Source organism: Anser anser (assembly GCF_964211835.1).
Source record: "Anser anser genome assembly, chromosome: 4".
In the NCBI taxonomy this organism is placed as follows: Eukaryota; Metazoa; Chordata; class Aves; order Anseriformes; family Anatidae; genus Anser; species Anser anser.
In genome coordinates this window covers 12,237,832-12,260,229 of record NC_139724.1, presented here as the reverse complement: position 1 = coordinate 12,260,229, position 22,398 = coordinate 12,237,832, and the positions used below count along the sequence as shown (strand labels likewise).

The 22,398-nt window shown below is 50.6% G+C and overlaps 1 protein-coding gene across 4 annotated transcripts in view; it reads left to right on the top strand.

Moving 5' to 3' along the window:
* MFHAS1 (multifunctional ROCO family signaling regulator 1) overlaps window positions 1-22,398 on the top strand; it is a gene marked incomplete at its 3' end in the record, with an annotated part of 28,371 nt that overhangs the window by 3,617 nt on the left and 2,356 nt on the right. The window contains exons 2-3 of one of the 4 annotated variants that reach the window (XR_014583439.1): window positions 19,368-19,494; window positions 20,967-21,399. Coding sequence is in view for 3 of the 4 variants with exons in the window: in XM_083833830.1 (XP_083689956.1) it covers window positions 19,368-19,494; window positions 20,967-20,970 (131 nt within the window). Of the gene's footprint in view, window positions 1-8,729; window positions 8,829-19,367; window positions 19,499-20,966; window positions 21,401-22,398 lie in introns of those variants that run through there. The other 3 variants (XM_083833830.1, XM_083833832.1, XM_083833831.1) reach the window with 3 other exon arrangements.

The following is a 22,398-nucleotide window of genomic DNA, read 5'->3' as shown; positions in this document are numbered from 1 at the left end:
TCACTGTTGAGAAGGCCCTGTCCTGTCCTGATTTTGATTTCCTGGAGTGGCTTGGCGTTTTTTTCCGAACTCCCTTTACCCTGCAGCTTCTTTGGAGCCATTTGTAAACACACAGAGATGCCTAAAAGTCCCTTGGTGTCCTCCCTCCTGCCCCCAAAACGCGGCCTGCAGTGCGGCCTCCGTGAATGCAGGAAAGCTCCTGCCGGTAGACAATGGCTGTGTTGGTCTTTATAGCCCTGGATAAAAAGCCCTCTCTTGGATGAGAGCCCCCCGACTCTGGCAGGAGGCGTTCCTCCCTGAAAAGAGGGATACTCCATCTTGGTTTCAGTGCCTCACCTAGAAGGGTTTCACGGACTGTGCATCTGTCAGCTGGTTTTCTTAAAAATTCTTCTCCTTCCTCTCTCTCCTAACAAAAAATGCCTTCTAACCTGGGTCCTCCTGCCCCTCTGGGTTTGCTCTGGAGTTTGCTGGAGCTGTGGGAAAGGTGCTTTGGTGCGTATGTCTGTGTGAAATGAACAGCTACTCTGAGCTGTAAGCAGTGCTCTGCAAGCGTGCGTTTTCTGTACACACACGGCCCTTGCCACACCGCGTTGGAAGTATGTTGAAGCACCCTTTATTTACAGGTATCCTGAAATCGTGGGGGAGCCAGAGCGTGATCTGAGTCAAGTAAGCAGTGGTGCTGAAATTGGTTCGTAGGCAAGTGTGAATAACTGGGTGTGTTTTGAGTTTCTTTATTATTTTTTTTCCTCCGGGTCGTGAAAATGAGATTCTGTTTGCTTCTCTCCACGTAGAATAGATGATGTTTAAAAGCAAAATGTGAAGGGGAGCCAGCCCATGCACAAGGACAGTTGGCATCTTTGCCAACCCATGAAAATCGGAGCAGGCCCGGACGTGTGATGGGAGAGCTGGAACTGAAAGGTGTTTTCCTGAGGATCTGGCTGTGTTGTACTGCCTTCCCTTGGGGTGGGAAAGGTCTCCTTCCCCCTGGGAGGTGGCACTGGTGTGCTGGGAAGGTGAGGCACTGGTGATGAGTCCATCGCTCAGCCTGGGAGCGCGGGGTAGCACGCCAGGCCTCCAAACACCCCTTGGCCAATGGTGCCTCTGTCTGCTCTGTGAGTAGAAGGCTGGCCGGGAGCTCTAAATGGGAATCGTGCAGCTGAGGAGTTTTTTCTTCTTGTTTTGTTGAACAGAAGGTGTGTGTAAGGTGAAGTCGTGCTGCACAGCTCGCTCTTCTGCGCGTGAATCACGGCCGGTGTCATTTGTGGCAGCGCGTAGGAAAGGGGTGGTTCTCATGTTATGAAAATGCATGGCGATGGAGGTGCCTGTGCTTCCTTCCACGCTCTTCCAGTGGAAATCCCTGGTAGTTACAGTGCTGCTAATTCTTAAATGGGGCCGTGGTCTTTTTTTAGGGCTGCGTTAAGGAACTGCTTTGCAGCCCGTTGACCTTAATAAGGGAAATATTTCTGTGGAGACGCTGCCAGATTTGTGCTCAAAAATGGAAGTTCACCCTGGCTGTGCGTCTGGTTGTGCAATCCGTGCCGTCCTGCATGAAACTGGTGGCGTGTTATTTGGGCATCCAAAATTTTCCTTGGAATCCGTTTCAAGGAGGGGACTCGGGTGTTCAAGAGTTGTGGGGTAATCCTTGCTTTTCCTCTGCCTCCCTGCCCTCTCGAGCCTGCGTGTGCACACTGTGATTTCATTGTTTAACATGCAGAAATTCTCCAAGAACAAGCTAGCGTGTGCACAGTGATGGTTAATAAGAATTGAGATTCTGGATTCGGTCTCCTGAGTGTTTATCGCAAAAAAATGCGAAATAAAGCTTGTTTTAAAATGACTTGACAGGGTCCTTTTAAGGAAGTCTTCTTGTTTGAAACGGTTTTGTGGCTGAGTGAATCAGTAACTGAATTGGCATCCGAGCTGGAATCTGTGTGCTTTGAGGCTGCAGTCATCTGCTTGTCCAGTAAGTGGTGTGCTGAATGTTTTTGCTTTTTTTGCCTTTTTTTTTTGTTTGTTTGCACTGTATGTAAATAAATGGATGCCTTCCAGGCTAAGAAAGACCCATCCCTGCATGGAGTGACCAACGAGAATTGTTTCCAAGACAGCGAGACCTCGGTTTAGCTGGGAAATGCTGTGTTTTTGTATGTGATGGTCTTTTAGCTTCTGGACTGAAGGGTTTTTAGGTTAATGTCACATAATCTATTAAGTGACTTAGGGTGAGGACGGAGGGTTTCCTCCTGTCTAGTAGTAGCCACGTGTGCTTTGTTTGGGCGAACAAAGCGTGAGTGGGCTTTCGAAGCTTGACTTGTTTGCGCCTGCTAACTGTTGTGCTGCTGCTGCAGCAGAGGTTTTTAAAGGGGCTGCAGAGCAGTGGATTTCTAGCTGGCCTGTCCGTGAAGTTAGACAAGACACGCGTGCACGCTTACTGCAGGGTGGAAAGAGATCCAGGAGCAGCGTAACAACTGGCTACCAGGGAGCTAGCTGATTTCTGTGTGGTGGTTTGGGTTGAGGGGTGAATTCTGCCAACCTTGGTTGGGCCAGAGACTTGTAAAAGCCCATTTGCTTCTCTGAGAGTCCCCCAGGAGTGTGTGAAGAGGTGGTGGGTGATGTTGGATAAAAAGATGGGTGGGGGGACCTTGTTCTGCACCGGGCTGGTCAGGGCTGCTTCAGGTTCTTCCGAGCTGCGTTCTGCACAAGGTGTGCTCATGTCTGATGTCCACTTGGGGTGGGAGGGCAATCGTGTTTGACCAGTGGCTTTTTTTTATTCCTGCCTCTGAAATTGCCTGTATGAACACAGGTACAAGAAAGCCAAGGGCTGTGTCTGCTGCAGAAAAATGACACAATGCTGTAACGAGCAAGACAAGCTGAGTTTTAGCAGGAGCTCTCCTGTGGGAGGGAAGTGCCATCTGCCTTGCTGACCCTGTTGTAAGTTATCAATACAGAGAGGACATCAGAGTTGCAGAATGGTTGAGGTTGGAAGGGACCTCTGGGTGTCACCTCGCCCAACCTCCCTGCTCAAGCAGGCTCACCTCTATCAGGTTGCCCAGGACCACCTCCAGGTGGCTTTTGAAGATCTCCAAGGAGGATCTTGAAGATCTCCACAGCTTCTCTGGGCAAGGTGTTGCAGTGCACCGTCACCCACACGTCACAGAAATCCTTCCCGATGTTCAGACAGAACCTCCTGTGCTGCAGTTCGTGCCCATCGGCTCTTGTCCTGGCACCGGGCACCACCTAAAAGAGCGTGGCTCTGTCCTCTTTGCGCCCTCCCTTCGGGTGTTGACCCAGAGTGAACCATGCCTGACATCCTTGCAGCAGGATCAAAAGCAAGGGTGAGCTCCCTTGGTGGCTGGGCTGGAGTCACGAGATGGCAAGGCAGAGCCTGCATGATGTGTCACGCTCTCAAGTCCTGTGCAAAGCGAGGAGGGAGCAGGTGGGACTGGTTTTCTCAGAAGGGTTCGGAAGATGCTCCACAATTTGAGCTGCTCAATGAAAGGCTCATGTCAGGTGTCTAATTGTTCTTTTAATTAAATTATAAGCAGCTGGGCTTTTGTACCAACAACTGTAGAGCAGTACCTCCTTGTTACAGAGCATGATGTTAGCATTTGGCAGCCTTTCCTTGTCCCCATTTGAGGGTGGAGTCTCTCTTTGCCTTATTTTCAAAGTAGATGCTACATCTATTTGGGCTGTCACGCTTCTCTGAAGGGTGCAGCTTCGGTGGAGTGGCGTGGCACGATTGAATCAGAGGGGCAAGTCTTCCCTGCAGCGTAGGCATTGGACATTGTCACTTGTATGATCAGGATAAAGCTGAGTGGGGCCCGTAACCCACCTCTCCTTGGCCGTGGCACGTTTACTGGCCTTACAGCTGTGGGCGGGTGTGGCAGTGAGCAGTGCTGGCTGGTGCCAGATGCGGTCAGCTCTTCACGGATGCAAGACCCGTGATGTGCTCCCGGGCTGGTTGGCTTGGGGAGAACCCACGAGAAGCAGCAGTTGAATTTCACTTGAGGTGTTCAGCTGCAGTGTCTTTGAGGGTTTCTGGCTGTGCCCGAGGAGGCTGAAGTCGTGTTGTACTTGTGGTATTTTCTTGGCTGAGGCTTGGTGCTGAGCGCGCTGATAGGGTTGCCAAAGCGGTCAGCGGCATCTCGCAGCGCTGTGGTTAGGGGCAGCCTGCCTGTGGGCTGTGTATGGAGCTCATCGTTGCTCTGAGCTGCTTGTGCCGGTTGTGGTTTAGTACGTAACCCGAATTTCACGTGTGGGTTTTGGTTTTGCCCCCCCTTTTCATCTTCCTACCAGTGATCGTTTTCAAGAGCTCTGTGTTTCTCCCATCTCCCCCCCCCCAAAGGCGTACGGAGTGTGCCTATTTAGCAGTGTCAGCTGGAGCCTGGGCTCCTTGGGGTGGGCATGACACTGGGTTAGGACCTCCAGGCTTCACAAGGTGACGTTGGTTTCTTTGAATTGACCATTCAGCGTGGCATGTTCTGCGTGAACCAGGCAACAGCTTTGGGATGAGCTAGGCACTTCTGCGAGGAAGTCAGACTTAGCACTGTGTGAGGATCAGAGGATCAGATTCAACTGAATCGTAGAGGCGGGTAACCTTCAGAACAAACCAAGGCTGGATCTCAAACCCTGACCCTATTTGTCTGGTTTTCCCACCTGGTGACTTGGAGGTGATGCTTGCATAGCCCAGGAAGAATCGTTTTTATGATAAAATCAATATTGTAGGGTTTTGTCCTAATGGAGTGCAAGATCCTGGCCCACTTCGCTCAAGACTTCTCTCTTGAATGATCCATGTGTAGCAACTGTACAATTTCTGTGTGTTGAATTCCTCACAGGGCATGTCCTCTGCACGTTTTCCTCTACAGCGTCCAGCACTACAGAGCGAGCAGTGTCCTACGATCAGGGGCACATTCTGCCCTGTAGCAGGGTTGGGTTGTTGATGAGCTCCCTGGAAAAATGAATCCAGCGTGGTTTCTACAGCACCAAAATCTGCAGAGGTTGGCTTGGGATGGAGATGTTTGACTAATTCGCCTCCCATTTATCTAGTTGCTGTTTCTGCCGTGTGAAGCCACACAGTGGAATAACGTTGAAAGCGAGCACAGTGATTGTGTCTTGTATTGAAAGACGTGTGCAGTGCTTTTGTTGCCTGTGTGTCGGTGCAAGGCTGTCAGCACAGGTCTGCTGGAGAGGCTGATTTGTCCCAGACTTCCCCCAAAACGAATACCCTCACAGCTAGTATGGTCAACAAGTGGCGAGTAGGCTTCCTGCAACAGGAGAAACGAGCGTCTCGGTCGTGTAGCTTCTGAAGCAGTGCAGTGGGCACAGCAGGACTTCAAAACGGCCCGTGAGTGTTGCGTGGTGCAGCGTCCTGTTGCATCTCGAGGTGTTGTGGAGCCCTGTTGCTGAGCATTTAATATCTTCCTGCTCTCAGTGGGGCCTGTTATTGAGATGAAGTGGTCAGGTATGGACGGCAAGCAGTTTTCCCTGAATAATAACGATGTTACAAAGCAAGGAGGTAGCACTGTGCAGAGCTGAAATATACAGACACAGAGTGCGCAGCGTGGTGGATGGGAACAGGGAGCTCTGTCCGAGAGTGTCAGCCTGACATCAGCCTTTTACTGTAAGCGTTCCTGTTGCCTTTATCCGAATGGCTGTGTTTTCGTTGCTGTCGTGAAAATTCTCAGATAAACCACGATCAAGCAGGAGTGATGGACCCAAACATGGGATAATGGCTACGAATTGTGATCCGCTCTGAAAAGCAGGCACCTTGTGTTGACCATCCTGATGTTGATGTCTTTCCACCCTCCACGCTCTCCCTGTGTGTTTATGCTGTGTGTAGAACTCGCTGGCCTCTATCCACATCCTCCTTCTCTGCTACACTACAGGGAAAAATACCTTTGCTGTCTGTCGAATTCCTGACCATGGCACGCTTCAGGATTGTGTCCTCCGCTGACGGTGAGATGCAGCTGTACTTATTGCAGGCTATGACAGGGAATGTTTCAGGGTATTTATGCCCAATATATTTGTTTTGCAATGCCCTTCCCTAGCATGGAGTCTTAGTCATGATGGGACCCAAAGGAGCTGGAGCAGGAGAGACTTTAAGGGGACAGCTGAGCTGCTCAACACACGGCAGGTCTGTAGGGTGGAAGGTATGCTGCAGACGGTAGACTCACCCAGCAGTTGCCCAAGGGCATGGGGAATTGTAAATCCAAACTGGAGCAAAAGCTGCGTGGAGCCATCACTCAGTGGAGCGGACCCAAACTGGTTTTGAAGAGCACTGCATGCTGGTGTGAATAATGTGAACGGCGAGCCAGCAAGCCTCCGTCCTGCTGTTCAGCTTTATGGGTGACAACATCCCGCAGCACCACATCACCGAGCAGCCTCCGGGAGCAGGCAGCGAAGCTGGGATGGGCAGTGCTGGCTCAAAGTAGTCCCCAAAAAGCCCTTTGAACAGGTTGGCTTTCCTGGGGAAGCCTCCTCTCGGCCTTATCTTCAGGAAGCCAGCGTGCTCCGTCCCCACAGAGGAGCAAACAGGCTGCCACGGCATCCCCGCTGGAGTAGTTTCCTGTAGATAACGCTGTGCTGCAGCAAAGAGAGGAAGAGACAGAGGGTCGTGTGTGTGCTTCCTCTCCCGTCTGAGCGGTGCTTCTTGCCCTCTGGCTGGGTGCAGTTGGGTTTTTCCAGCAGGACTGCTGGGTGTGTGGTGGCGGGTTTCCAAAGCAGGCAGCCTGCACCCAGCACCAGGCCTGGACAGACACGTTACGTAACCGGAGGAATTTTTAGCTCCCTGTTTCTCTGCATCTTCCCTTTGAACAGACTCTTTCTTCGTCTGAGTGAGATTTTGACATCCTTATTTAAGAGAACAGTGTGCACGCTGGATATGGAAAACTCAAGTCCAAATGAGTTTTTTATCCATCAAAGTGGCTAAATTTAGGAAATCTATCCACAGGAGCTTCCCTTTCTTGTCATCTGACACAACATTTCTTGGTCGCCGTTATTTTTACCACGGAACAGCTTAAATCTATTTTGGGTGGGTTTCTGTAAAGTGGTGCACATATGCCGCAGTGCCGGGCCTCTGAGGGCGGTCTGCTCACGCTGAGCTCGTACCAAGCGCCGTGCAGGGCTGCGTGGTCGTCCCGCTTAGCCCTCGCACATCCCATCTCTCCACCTTGCCCTTTGCTCTGGGGCTCTGCTAAAAAGCCCTTCCCTCCGATAGCAGTTAACTTTTTTCAGCAGCTTGGAGCTTTAGTGGGTGCCTGTGTGGTGGATTTTAAGGCACCCCCTCCACCCCACTCGTGTTCTAGGAGGACAGCATAGGGAAAATGGTGTTTCCCTGTCTCCAAGGCAGGGACGTGACTATGCACGATGGGAGTTCAGGCATGCCTGTGGTTTCTCAGTTTCCTTCACAGATGTCCTTCCAGTTCCCCCCGTGACAGAACAGGACTGAGCCACCCCAGGCTTGACAATGCACTGCTGGAATCGTGCCCTGCTGGGGCACCTGGAGCTCTCGGTGTCATGAAGGTTATAAGGATTCAAGAATTCAAGCTTTTAAACTCTCTTTTAAACAAGGAGCGGCTGAGGTCACTTGGCCTGTTCAGCCTGGAAAGAGGAGGCTGAGGGGAGACCTCATGGCGGCCTACAGCTTCCTCACGAGGGGGAGTGGAGGGGCAGGCGCCGATCTGTTCTCTGTAGTGACCAGTGACAGGACCCGAGGGAATGGTGTCAAGCTGTGACAGGGGAGGTTCAGGCTGGATATCAGGAAGAGGTTCTTCACTGAGAGGGCTGTTGCGCACTGGAACAGGCTCCCCAGGGACACAGTCACGGCACCAAGCCTGTTGGAGTTTGAGAAGCGTTTGGACTGTGCTCTTAGTCATAGGTCTGAATTTTGGGGTAGATCTGTGTGGTGCCAGTGGTTGGACTCGATGATCCTTACGGGTCCCTTCCAGCTCGGGATATTCCATGATTCTGTAAGAGATGCTGTCACTTTCTGGCTACAGTATCCCAGACTTCAGCTGAGCAAGAATTTATTTCATACTTTTTTTAAAGCTTTCGGTGGACAGATGTGACTGAAAATGGAGCTGATAGGAGCCTCACTTTGGAACTTCAGGCATCTCCAGATACTTTTGCTCAACTCTGTGACAGTGCCAGAGGGCTACATGGGGCATGAAACCTGTGTGTGCTTTGACCTCACCAACAGGTCCAGTCAGGTCTTTGTACTGGAATTTGTGCTGCAAGGAGCTTGGGGCAGGGAGTCTCACTCGCACTGGAGAAGGGGAAGCCTGTGATCTTGCCCTGGTGACAATTTCACGCCAACCTCAGTAAGCGAGAAGCCTGTAATTTCCCAGAGGAACACGCGTGTGCCCAGAGGGAGTCCTTCAGGCGCTGGTGTGATTGTTGTTGGATTTGGGGAAGATCTTAACTGATGCTTGTGTGGTTCAACTCGGCAAATGCCTGCTATGGTCAGCTTGGAACCTCCTAGGGTGAGATGCTGAAATAAATGATCAGGAACGGAGCCTTATGTGGGCCTTTTCCCAAGCAGTGCCTTTGTCCCTCAAAGGCTTAGTCAAAATAAAGAGTTTTCTGGATGAAAGAGAAGTTTGGGAACCTTCCTTTTGGGAGCTGAAAAAAGTAGCTTTCTCTTCTTTTTGTAACAAGAAAGCTACTACGAAGCTTCTTGCCTCTTATTTTTAACTTGCTACTTGTGCTTCTTTAAAATAAACCATATCTTTCATCTACAGCAACAGGGAGCCTAGCGCATGATGTTCATACACATATGCATGTTTTGGAGCGCCTGCAATGAAGCAGAACACGATGTTAGGAAAATGTTGCCAAACAAGGTGAGACGGTGCTCAAGTTAGTGATTCGCATTGGGATCTGGTTTAAAAAATACATAAAAATCCACCTTTTTGCTGAGGTGGGCATGATGATGCTGTGGTTTGGGTAACACGTAGTCTGGCTCTGCATGGGTGACGTGGGTTGTTGGCACTGCGCTTCTCAAGTGCTGAAACGTGCTTCCTTTAAAAGCCAACAGTTGCAAGTGTGGCTGGGTGTGCTTGGTGAGAGGGAGCTGAGCCTCCCCTGGGGGCAGGCTGGATGCTTGGGTGGAGGCACTTGGAGTTTGGTCCGTGCCCAGCCTCCAGCTCGCTGCTGGTAATGGCGCAATGCTGTGTCGTGTGTTCCCTGCCAGGCCCGTGGCCAGGGTCCAGGTCAGAGGTTTGTCACCCTTACCTGCCTTTTTGATAGTATGTGACTGAAGCATTACACTGAAACAGCACCTCTGGCTGAAAGCTAGGTCACAAAAACACCTTCTTCTATACAAGAAGAATTAAATCCTTCTATTCTGCGTCATGCAAGACTTGCAGGCGATTCTGCTCCCGTGGGGTGCCTGCAGCAAGCCCCGTCCCTACAAGTGCTGCAGGTGAATGCTGGGGCTGCGGAGCTGAGGTCCCGTTGGGGATGGCACTTAGTGCTGCTTGCTGGGTGCTGCTCTATCCCCAGTTGCATAACGCTGCGAGATGCAGTTAATCCGGTCATCATTACAAAAGGATTTAAAACTCATTTTGAATCAGCAGTCATTTTTAATAAAGCTTCGCCTTGCTTGGAGGGCTGTCCTCCTGGCTTGTGTGTTTAAGAAAAATGCAGGAGGCTGAGATGTGGGGGAACAACAAGGTCACCGACAGGGGTCCTGGGTGCCTCTGGCTGCCGCAGGTAGTAGCAAAGCCCAGAAATGTGGGACACGTTTCCACCGTCACCGAGCCTGAAAAATCCTCATGTGTGCAAATAGGAGCAGCCGCTGTGTCTGTTTTTTCTCTGCATTTTTCCCCTATGGAACAAACTTTCGTTGGTTGTAGAAGGAAAGAAAGCCTCTAACCTAGTCAGGCTAGTGCTCCCTCCTTTAAACTCCCTTTTGCAAGAAAATCCAAGGAGGGACAGCCTTTGCTTTTCTTGTAACAGTGCTTTGTGTGAGTTTGTGTGTGGTTGCTCTTACTTCTTTGGCTGTGGCTGTGCCATTGCCCTGTGGAAAGTGGACTAAACCAACACATGGCTTCTGAGCACCTCCGAAACTTGTCGTCTCTTCCTTCTGTGTGCCAGCGGTTTGCCTGATTATCTGCAGAGGCCTTATCTTGAGCTGCTCTATCTGCTTCACCTCCCCTCCGAGCGAGCCTGGTTAGAGCCTGAACTTGAGCACTGGACGGCGTTTCAGAGCAAGTGTCCTGCTTTTCCAGTCCTGCTTGTCCTCTCTTCTGAGGTCTCTGGAGGTGTGAAATGTTTTCCTGGCAATGCTGTTGCTTCCCTGGGAGGTTGATGAGTTCTTCACAGCCCCCAGAGCTCCCTCCTGTTTCAGTAGCAAACGTGACTGCCATGGGAGAAATGTTTTTTAAGCAGCAAAGGAGGATGCTGCAGTTTATTTTTGGGCCCTGAGAACCCAAGACCAGATGGCATTTAGCAGGCAATGAACGCAGCAGGAGTGAAGTAGCAAAGCCAGTGTTTCTGAACTCGCATGACTTATCTTTTTGGAAGATGTTCCAAAGGCAGAATAAAAACTACCAAGAATTGCTTTCAGCAGAGGTAGTAAAACAATCTGTAATGTTAAGTCCATAAATAAGCAAAAGCAATAAGCAAAAGTCCATAAATAAGCAATTTCACATGGGGAAAATGTGTTTTTAAGCAAAAGCTAGTTACTGCCTTGATATATAACTGTTAGTTGTCACCTGTTTGAGTGTTAGGAAGCAGGAGGGTTCAGGTGGTTAAATGATTGGAAATGCTGGGGTTTTGCTGGAAAAAAAAAAAAAGATCAGTTCTCATTCTCTCTGGAAAAGGGGACAAGTAGAAAAAGGTTTTGTAAAGCTCTTAATAGTAAAAGGACAGACAGCGCTTTGTTCCTGACCATTGAGCAGTGCAAATCCAGCAGCTCGCTGAGACTTCAAAGACAGCAGTTTTGGTAATAACAGAAATACTTGGAATCAAATGGATGGGGAAAATTTATTATTTTTTTTTAATAGGTCTATTCTCCACTTCCATTGGCCTAGCGAAATCTAGGCTCTGATGTTTTTAGAGTGGTGCTTTGGGCATTGCCACGTGCACCAGCAGTGCTTTATAGCCAACACCAGCCCTAACCTGTAAGACCAAAAGGAGAGCTGGCCGCTGGTCTTGGTGCTCTGATTTCAGCCACGTAGCTTCAAGTGTACAGCCAAATCTGCGCCATGGTCTGTCTTACCAGGAAGAAACACTGGACCTAAGGACATACTGAAGAAACTTTGGTGTAGAGGGGAAAATATATATGCAGAAAAGCAAGTTAGAGCTGATGCCCTCATTATTAGGGAAGCTTCTGTGATCCCGCAGGATCCTACTCAGCTAAGTCGTAGCTGTGGTCAGCGTACAGTTAATAACTAATTAGTTAATAACTAGCAGAGATTGGATGACTTTGTAGAAGAAGCAGCAAGGAGGCATTTTGTTCAAGCTGAGAACAAATCTAGAATAAACGTTGTGATGTACATCCATAGATCAAATTCCACACTAGAGTGGCTTCAAGAGAAAGTCAAGTTAATTGATTAAAAATGGGACTTCCCTCCTTCATCTAAACATGAGTTTGCGTTGGTGCAGTTAACAAGTAAAGACTTATAGGATCTAACATTTGAGCCTGAAAGGGATTTAAGGTGATTAGACTTTTCCTTAGACCAGTCAATGATGCCGAAAGAATTTATTCCTTTGCTTAAGCAGACTCCGTGATTTTCCTGCTGAATGGTATGCGAGGAAAGCTCTAGAGTGACCAGAGTAGCTTTCCAGAGGAATATTGTGCATGCATCTCACCTTAAATGATCTGGAAAAGGATACTTGCCATGCAGGTTTGAAAACTCAGCTCCCTCCAATTGAGCTTACTAACACACTGATGCCTTGGAACGGCGCTACGGCAAGGCTAACTGATGGAGCCAAGTACTTTTATCGGGGAGAAGTTTACTTAATCTCAGGAAAAACTGTTGGGCTACACGGGTACATACGTCTTGCACGTGTGTTTGGTTTGCTCTTGTCTGGCAAAAGGCAGGTAAATGTTAAAATCGTAATAATGATGAAAAAACCACATTGTGGTGGCGTGTAAAAGCCTACCCCAAGGAAAACTGTAGGTGTTTCACTCAGCAGCTGGGCTTTGCTGAACGCTTGTTCCAGCAGACAAACTGCACAGCCAGGATCCTACCTTCACCTGTGGCACGTGTGGGCAACCTGTGGGGAAGGAACAAGCCAGCTGAGTGGAAAACTTGTCTGAAGTGTTTTCCTTGTGAGCCCTCTTTAGTAACCCCGGATTACAAAATCTGCAGCAAAACGCAGCAGGGAGCTCTGCAGGCTTTGGTGGGTGTTGAACCACGTCCTTTGGTTTTCTCTGAGTCCACCTCACAGTAGTTGATGTTTCCTAGTCCTTGTGTTGGAGCACGCAGAAAAACGATCCCATTTCTGGGTGCAGTGCCATTTCCAAAGCATTGCAAGGAAAAATGTCCTCTGGCGTCACCTAATTCTCCTCTAAACTTAGCAGCTGATCAGACTGCGACCTGCTTCTGCCTTACCAGCTGCTGGCAGTTCACAGAGCTGGGCCTGGTAAGCCTCCCACCACCCAGGTCCCTTCCAGGAGCTGGCTTTTCACGTTGCCAGCTTCTAACGTTTTGTGACCCAAACACAGAGAGCCAGAGTTAGCAGAACGCTGACCGGTGTTGGTAGCTCCCTACCAACCTTGGAGAACCATGCCTGTTAGCTATTTTTTATCATAGGAATGGCTTCGAGAGCTCTTTCAGGCTCTTTTCTCTGCTTCCTCTTCCCCTTTTTTCCCCTTGAGTTGTACCTATGGCATGCTCGTCGTCTGGTTGAGAGGGGAAGTTCAGCATCTCCTCCGTGATAGGGAGTAATAGCTTTGGGATTACTGATTTCAAAAGGTGTCTGGTATCCAGGTGGATGCTCTGCAGAGCCTTGCTGTTACTGGGTGAGAGCACGCAGACCGGGGCTGTCTGCAGCTTGCTCTCCAGCCGGTCCCTCGCCTTGGCAGAACGAGGAAGTGTTTGTGGCAGATACGGTTGGACAGGTGGAATTAAAAATAGCCAAAAGGTAGGTTCTGGACTTGGTTACTCAGTGACAGACCTCTTTCTATTCCGGGCTGAGGATAATTCATGCTGAGCTCATTGTGCTGTGACTTGCCCTTAAAATGCCTTGACGATCAATTTCGTTCCAGCTAATAAGGCCCTAAAATGTTAATGAGGCAAATCAATTTTTCATGACTTCATATTGCAGTCATCTGAAAATGCTGTGTTGCAGCCTGCTGATTGCAAGACGCTTTTTAGGGCAGATATTAGAAGGGCAGCAAAATTCAGCGGATTCCTTATTTTCTGTTTCAGCTTTTCCCAAGCACCTGCTCTTGTTTTCCTGAGCTTTTGGTGCTGTCCTGTTTACTTGTCACCTCTGGCCACTTCCTAGCGGCTACCCCCAGCCCCACTGCACTGGGAAATCACAGAATTGTAGGCGTTGGAAGGGACCTTGAGAGATCATCGGGTCCAACCCCCCTGCCAAAGCAGGTTCCTTAGAGCAAATTGCCCAGGTAGGTGTCCAAGTGCAAGGACTGAGTGCCTGACAGGACAGGTGAGGATGAAGCTGGGCGAGGAAGGCTACTCGTGCTGAAATACTGTTTGAAACAGATTGGCGGGACAGAGCAGAGAAACGTCGTCATGTTCACATCAAAAATCACAGCCTCCTCTCCTCACGGCCCATCTGTTTCTGAGATGACAACGGGACTTTGCAGAAATGCTCTCTGTGAGCAGTGAGATGCAGGAAGAGCAGAGAGATTTCTTGTGCCTGATGGGTAGCTCAGCTACCCGTGCGGACTCAGGAATTAGGTAGGTGCCAGCCGTCCTTCATTTCTCTGAGCTGCTTGTTTCGTGCTGTCAGAAGGAGATGAAAGGGCTCACGCCTTCCTGGCTGTTCCTGATGGCTATTTTGATGCAGTTATTTTGATGATTTACTGCTGCTCTCTCCGTTCTGGTTTGCGAGTATGGTGATAAGAAGTACTGAATAGTCTGGGTTTGGAACTCTTTTTTGTTGTTTCTTTTATTGAATTTCAGCTCTAACTATGATTAATTTCTGTGGGCCTGAGGAAAAGATTAGTAAATGATGTTTTGGGACAAACATAATATTTTCTAAGTTTCGTACTTGGAAACTTTGCACTTTGCTTGGGAATGCTTTGCTTGGAAGCATTAGCAGGGGATGAGTTCACATAACTCATGTCAGGGAAACTACTGCGATGTAAATGAGATGCAAACTGGCATTTTGAATAATGACTTTCATTTACCTGCTGAGTGAAGCCTCTGAAACGCATTCCACCCAAGCTCTCCACCCAGGGTACGCTCGGTCCAGTGCCAACGGCTTCCCCAGAGCTTTTGCAACCACTGGGTTGTGTCAGCATCCTCTGCTGCTGTGACAGCGGGGGGCTAAGCACTGGCTGACGGTCACTAGCTGGGGAAGGAGGAAGGTATTTACCCCTCTTAAGCCTCCAGCTCTCTAGCTGGTGTCTGTTGACCTCTTGTCTTTTCTGAATGGCTAAAATGGGAGGTGGTGAATTAGGAGCCTTGGTCAGGTACCTTCCTGCGCAGCCAGCTGCAGTAAATGTTCATGGTGAGCCGTGTATGTGTCCATAGCCAGAGCTGTGAAGTCTAGAGATAGATTTTTGGCTGAGAGGCCCATGGCTGCACATTTTTTTAAAGCTTCACCTTCTTCCTTGTTCCCCATGCCCTTTTCTCTGGGCTGGGGGATGTGTGTGTGTGTTGCTCCTTTGCTTTGTGACAGGCCTGCTGTCCTACTCCGCGTTTGCAGAGCAAGCTTTGCTTTTTGTTTTCCAGCCCTCCCTTTCTTCCTTTAAAAACATTTAGTCCCAGGCTGACTGTTCCTGAGCGCATGCTTCACCTGACGGGTGGCTCTGCTCACCAGCCAGCTGTTGTGACCGGAGCTTACAACCGAGCTTTCTTCTCTCTTGGTTTTCCCACAGTGGTGTCTCTACTGGGGCACCTTCACGTGCTGGTTTTGGTTTTGGTTTTGTTTTAAGCTCCTACAAACAGGACTGCAGTGTGAGGCTCGTGGAGCCTTCTGTTCGTACTGTGCACTTTGCTCGTCTCCCTTCTGTGATCTCTGTGCTTTCAACCCCTGTTGTGTTCGTGGCTGAAGTGAGAAGAGAATGAAATCTTCTCTTGGAGGTCTCCATCCAACCCAGGGCCACCTCGACGTGTAGATGAGGCTGCTCAGGGCCCTGGCAATAAATGAAGGGCGGTGTAGCGTTCTGACTTTCTGGGGAATATTTTTGTGCCTGAGATGTAGACGGCGCTTTGAGGCACGTGTTAAAAATTCATACCAATGGAGAGCAGCATTTTTTTAGCGGGCAGTCCCTGAGTGGATATATGGCTGTAGCAGTTCTGTGGCGTGCAGTGGAGTGAGGTGGACAGTGCCGAGGCAGGGCAGGATATAGGAACAGCTTGGTTTTGCCTGTTTCGTGCCCCTGTCGTGAGGCACGGCTGATATATCTAGGTCCCAAGCAGGCTGGAGAGAAAGGAGGATGTGAGCAGCACCACGCAGCCAGGGAGGGCCAGGATCCTGCTCATCCATTACTGGCTTGTCCCTGTGGAGCCTAGGTCCTGACTGACACCATGAAAACGAGAAATACCGTCAGGTTGGTGCTGTGCAAACGTGTCCTCCTGCCAGCTCTGGGGGCAAGGATGTGGCCTGGCAGGCTGGAGCACTCCCTCAGCTCTGTGCCCTTGCTGTAGGTGGCTGACACGTGAACAGGGAACCTGGTGCCACTTAGCGTGTCCATGGCACCAGGAACTGTGTGGAAAGTGCAACAGAAGGCAAATGGCCTTCGTGGGATTTTCCTCCCCTGTCTGCAAAACGCTTCTGCCTGTTAGGCAGCCAAGCAGTCTTACAGCCTGGCTCGTCTGGCTGCCAGCACCGGGTAACTGAACACTCTTGCAAGTACTCGCTTTTCTTACTGTCAGCTTCCCTCCTAACCCCCTGATTCGTCAGGGCTATCTGGCATTTCACGGGTATTTCCTAAAGGCCAGCGAAGTGTGCTTTGCGGCATGCGTGGCCTGATTGCTGGCAAGGGCTCTGAGGGAGGCTTCCCTCTCCAAACCCCAGCCAAGCAAGGGCAGGAAGAATCATGGGCCTGACTTTGTGTCTGACCAAAAATTGTGCCTAGGCCCGAGAACACAGAAAAGCATGGATGACAACAGACAGCGGAAGTGTCTCCCGTGTGTCCTGTGTGGACAGCAAGTTACGTTTGTGCCTCACACTTAACGTGCTGCCCGGCACGTTTCAACCAGCTGTGGAGACCTCCTCCTGTCCCAAAATACCAGGAGGGTGGCCGTGGGACAGATGCAGCTCCTCTGAGCCGTATGTGCCACTGCAGACCGAGAAGCAGCAAAGAAGCGTCTTCTGTGGAAATTAATACTAAAACAGACCACGGTGAGATGAGAATAAGCTTCGTGGTTTGTTAATGTGCTGTCGCAGGGCAGCCTTTCAGAGGGGGCAGGCAGAACTGAGGCGTCCAGTAAAATCAGTGACGTGCTTATAAGGAATGTGCAATCAAAATACGTAATGTGCTGCAGCCCTGGAGTCACGGACTGCTCCAGCTACACTTAACCTTACAGTTAAACCAAGCAAACACCCCCACGTGCGGAAGACTTGGCTTTTTCTTTTGTGTCAGTGCAGTACTTCCTTTAATTTGTTCTTTTCCTCCCTGCTGCAAGCCCGAAGACTTTTATTTCTAATCTTCTGCAGTTCAAATGACGTCTGAATAGGAATGAACATTTCTGAAAGCTCCAAAAGATTCTGGACCTGGGGAGCTGCATCCAAGCAGAGTCTCAGTTCTAGTTTGTTGCAGCTCTGCTGATTACCTGTCGAGGTGGGATTTGTACTGCACTTTTGCTTAGTAGCGATCTGGAGCATAGTTTAGATAGCTGTGCCTGATTTAGCACTGTGATGAGCTCGCGCAGCAAAGATGGCAATCTGCCGAGACAAGGGAACGAGAATGCTGTAGGGGGTGGGCAGTGGGACAGGGAAAATCCTTGGATTGGAAGGGGAAGGAATTGTGCGTTCGTTGCATACCCACCTCCTTGGAGCGGAGTCTGTATTTTCTCACTGGTGGGTTTCTCGGGCTCACAGCTTGGGCTGGTGAAGTTTGCGTTAGCACAAAGCACACGGAGGTTCACGGCAGCCTCAGTTGCTACTTACAGGGGGAATTGAAACCATGAAGAAAAGGACAGTTGACTGAAGAGCTGAGGGGAAGGGCTTGCCTGCAAATCAGGCACATGTTTAACCCTGAAGTAATATCTTCTGCTTGAGAAATCTCCCTCTAAGGATCCCTGAAACGGGGAGATGGAAACGGGAGCCAAGGCTCAAGCAGCCAGACCAGTCTCACTTCACTCGTCTGGTGTAAGCTCTGATGGGTATTAGCCCTGCCTTTAAAGCATGTAATGGTGCCTGATTTCGTGACTCGCCTTTCGGCGCCTGTGTTTTTAGTAATGTCAGTAATACAGCATGTGGGATATCAGCCTGGGGTTGGACACCCGGCAGTGACTGGGACAGGGAGCCCTGTGCTTTCCGCGCTCGGCGGGACCCGGCACTGCTCACGGTGCGTGACAGCTCACGTAATTGAGGACGCTGCCGTGCAGATTTAATTTTGAATTGCAAATACTGTCACGATTCTTCTGTTTTGGGAGACGTGTCTGGGTGGCTTAAAACCTGCTCTCCCGCTTCAGGTTTGAGCGTGGGTGTGAGACGAGGGTAGGCAGGCACACCAAGCGGGAATTCAGGCTGCAGGCCGTGGGGGTAAGCCAGAACTGTCAGCCTCCCAGGCGGCTCCTCTTTTAAGAGGAGCCGTGCGTGTGTTTGTTTCCTGCCAAACCCTCCTCTCTGCTTTGACAATACCAAGTGCTGCTTTCTAAAAAGCAAGGAGGTGCAGGTCTGCTTCACCTGTAGTGGGGACAGCTCGTGGTAGCTGCTCAGCTGAAGGGTATAGACAGTCCTGTGTGGGCTTATGACTGCAGCCTGCTTACGGTTCAGACGAGAAGCGGGAAGGAAATGTGAGCGTTTCAGAGCATTTCTTGGAGCGGGGCACATCTCGGCACCTGGCTTTCCCGTCTCACTGTGCTGACCCGCGTCTCGACCTGGGCTACGTGCTGTAAGGGTGCCAGCAGTGGGGAGCTGCCAACTCGGCACTTGAGTAACAGCCGACGCAGCTCGGTTGGCAGAGGAAGACAGTGTGCCGTGAGGGCCCCCCCGCTGCCACGGCCTCACAGAGCTGGGATAACGTTACAGGTGATGACTGGGAGCTGGGGTTTGCACGCTCAGCAGAGTATAGGGTGGCCCCGAGCCCCGACAGGAAATAACAGCAATCCCACAGCAGCTGTCACAAGTGTGCCCAAGGAGAGGGGAATCCTCTTGTGTATTTTTACCTGCTTTCAGACACTTCTGGCAGCTGAAGGGTACGCGCTGCGGCTGCTCAGCTGTAGCAGGACGGCAGGATCTCTCCAGCTCCTAGGTAGCTCCAAGAGGGACAGCTCAGAAATTGCAGTGCTGGAGTCAGCAGCTACACAGCCACAATGGTTAGGGTTGGCTGGGGCTAAAACAAGAGATAACGTGAGGGTTTTTAAAAGGTCACGCATGCTTGTCTGTGGCTGGTTTGAGGTCCTCCCTAGACTTCCTTAAAAGAAGAGCATTGAAAGAGTTGCAAAAATAACACCTGCCAGTGCTTTCCGGCGTGTACCAAAGGTGGTCGCGGCAGGGTCTGTGCAGCAACCTTCTGCTGGAACTGGAGGACAGCTGGTTGTTAGGTAGCCTCGTGGGTGTGGACGGCTGTAGGACGCAGACCTGAACAATGAGACTCGTATCTGTAGATTTATCTGCCTGACAATTACCCTGCTGATGCTACAGGTCAGTGTCCTCTCTTGCATGCAGCTTGACGGTAGGCTTCTGGATCCCATCTGCCTAAAGCCTAATTAAAACACCCACTGCTAAAAACCACCACCTCATTAGGCTCCGTCTAGATGCTGTGAATCCCCGAGGAGCTCTCCAGTCTGCATGAGGCGATTCAAAGCAAAGACAGGAAAGGTGGCAGATGTTACTTTTCTGTGGAGCAGCACGTCTCCAGGCCGTAATCACCAGGACGTTCCCCATGGTTACGTGGATGAGACCTGCTTGGGTTACAGGACTGCTTAACCCTCATACGGCGCTCGTTTGCATTGATCGTGGATGTTTATTTGGTGGGGAGAAGGGGAAGGGCATGCGGAAAGGATGTCTGGCAAACACTGCCTTGCCAGTCCTTAAATGTTTTCATTCTCTTCGTTTGTTCACAGGAGAACTGCTGAGTCAGCCAAGACCAGAGGGATTGACGGAGATCATCTGTCCCAAGAACGGCAGCGAGCGAGTTAATGTTGCCTTGGTTTACCCCCCCACTCCTACTGTGATCAGCCCTTGTTCCAAGTGAGCCTTGAAAGCAGACCCCCGTTCCCCTGTCAGTACACACTGGAAAGCCTAAAACATGTCCTCACTAAGGGTTTGTTTGCAGGGTAACAGCTCCACAGCCCAGGGACAGTTTTAATTATTTGTGGATGTAGACAGCTTGCTTAAAGGGTCACAGTCAGAGTAAAGTGGGCTGAGGTGTTCCCTGAGCTGTGCCGTGGCAGGTGCGAGACATGCACGGTGGGCAGGACAGATAAGGAGGTAATAACAGCCATGGACAAGTAGGAAGGAATATTTGGAGGTCTCTATCCAGTCCCCGCTCCACGCAGGGCCACCCCCACAGCTGGGTCAAGTTGCTTGGGACCTTGTATAGGTGAGGGTTGATGACTGCCAAGGACGGAAGTGCCACCACCTCTCTGGGCTCTGAAGTTAAGCTGTTCTCCTTGGGCAGAGCTTTTTTACTTACGTCCAGTCTGAGTTGTCTTTAATTCGGTTTGGCCTTCGCCACCACAAAGATACACTGCTAGCTTCAACACGTTCTCCGCTAGGTCCCTAGCCAGTCGGCCCTAAGCCCGTGGTGGTCTGTGGGGTTGTCCTGTCCTAGATGTAGGGCTATGCACTTGTCCTTGTTGAACAAGCACTGCTCTTGGCTCAGCCTCACAACGTTGTGATGTCCCTCTGGACAGAGGCCCCGTCCTCCTGTGTACCAAAAAGCCGGTATGTCCTTCGCCTCACAGAGCGGAAAACAGGCCTGCGTTGTGGTGGGAACAAATGTGGAGCAACACCCATAAGCTGGGCAGTACTCTGGCTTGTTGATGCATAGGTTTTCTTGCAAAACAGACACGCAGCGAAGTCCTGCTCTCCTTGGAGTGGCGCAAGGGAATTTGGCAGGTAGCTTAAAGAAAGAAGCTGAAAACCTTGCTGCTGCTGTGCTGCACGTGGATGCCTGTTACTTTCACTTTGGTATCTGAAAGTAGCTTTGGATGCTGTTCTCTCTGCTCAGTACCCTCCCACCCCAAAATGAGCTCATCGTGCTTGAGAGCAGCTTGGGTGAGGAGTGATTGTTGAATTCTGTCTTACAGCGACCCTGAAGTGCCCACTTGGGTCAGGAGAGAAGGTCACTGCCTTGACTGGCAGCTTCCAAGCCACAGGCCACAATCGCTTATGCTTCTGGTCCCCCTGTGTGTGTGCTTGACACAGCATGTTTCTGACCCCAGGTTGCAGTGTTTCAGTCTCGTGTCAGCGTCATGTCTGTGGCTTGTCCTCCTGTCCTCCATCCTGACCTCCCCAGTGTCTAACGGCTGTGTCCCAGTTTCGCAGTTTGCTGGCAAGGAAACTCGTGTTCTCAAAAAGGCCCGTCTTACTTTTAAAGATCCCACCCTCCGTATTTAGAAGCCTAAAAAAAAATTGTGTGTCTCGAGTTATTCGTCACAAGCATTACGAACCCTGCTGCGCTTGCCTCATTACTGTTTCTCTGTCCTTTACTTCTCTAGATAAATCATCAGTACTGGTGCCAAAGGTTTTCCGCTGGGAAGAACGTGGCTGATGCTCTACAGTGTTCCCATCTCTCCGGTTGTGGAGTTGCATGCCGATGGGGAACAATGGGACTTTGGACTCCGAGATGCTGCGGGGCTGGGGCAGCTCCCTGCTGGGGACCTCGTGGCTGGAGCGGACACAATCACCTGGAAGTTGGGGACGGCAATGAGACATGAAGCAAAAGGATTGCTGCAGATGGCAGGGCCACCGGCCCAAGGGAAAGCGCTGGGGATAGGATTCTGTGGACCCACTGATTGTGTGTTGAAAACCCATTTGGATCTCATGATGAATGTAAAAAAATGTTCTTGATACCATTTAATTCAGACCTGCCTGGAGGGAAGTCTCTTGAAATGAGCTGTAGCAGGATTCCCTGGATTTGTTCCTGGACAAGTGAGTTCCGTGGCAGTTGGCCAAGGCTTTGTGGGGGAGGGGGTTGGTTTTGCGAAGCCTTTAAAATTGCTTCAGTGCGAAACACTTGGCTGTGTCCCACACGGCACGCTTGGGCAGTGGCCTGCAGAGAGCAGGAGGAGAAGCAACCTGGGAAATGTTTCCTGCCGTCTGTGTTCACAAATGCCGCGCCACGGTGTGGTAAGGGTGTGCTGTGTGACGCAGGGATGGAAGAGCAGGCAGCGTGCTCCTGTCACCTGCCATTTTTCGCTGATCGCTAGCCCCCAGCAGTTCAAGTCCATGCCCTGCAGTGGCTGGATGCTCTGGAGTTGCAGTCGTGGCGCTTCCCATGCATTGTGGCCACTAGAGCAGCAGACACCTAGATCTAGGTCCTTCTCGCCAAGCCACCCAGGCATCTTTGTGCAGAGATCTAGTGACGCAGCGTGTGTCCTGCTGCCTGCAGGCATTTCCAGAGATAGAATCCCTCTGTAAAATGCTGGAGGAGGTCTGAGAGACGGGGAACTACAAATGCTTGTGTTAGTGTGCAGCTCTTCACCCTTGGGGTTGTGACGGGAGGTATGGGGCCAGAGGCCCTTTCTGGGGTGGTTGATTCTGATCGTCAGGCGGTCCCTGGCAGTAGTGTGGGACGCTGACAGGTAGCCCCTTGGGATCTGCTGCTCTTGCACAGGTGACGTTTCCCTGGCTTCTGGTCCTTAAAATATTGGCATTGCGTGCAAGGCTGCAAATAGCCCCTTGGGCAGGGAGTTAACACGGGGAAATGCAGGGCAGAATCCGTTCTAGTGGGAGACTGCAGGAGCCAGGTGGTTAAAAAAAAAAAAAAAAAAGAAAGCCATTGTTCCTAACTTCAGGGTGGAAAGCTGCCAAATAAAAGTTTGCAGCTCAGTCACCTTAGTGTCTTTTCTGGGTATTGTTCCAGCTAGGGAGAGAGCCTGGGCTCGGGTTTGATGTGTTGACCTGCCACGTCTGGCAACGGGCATTCGA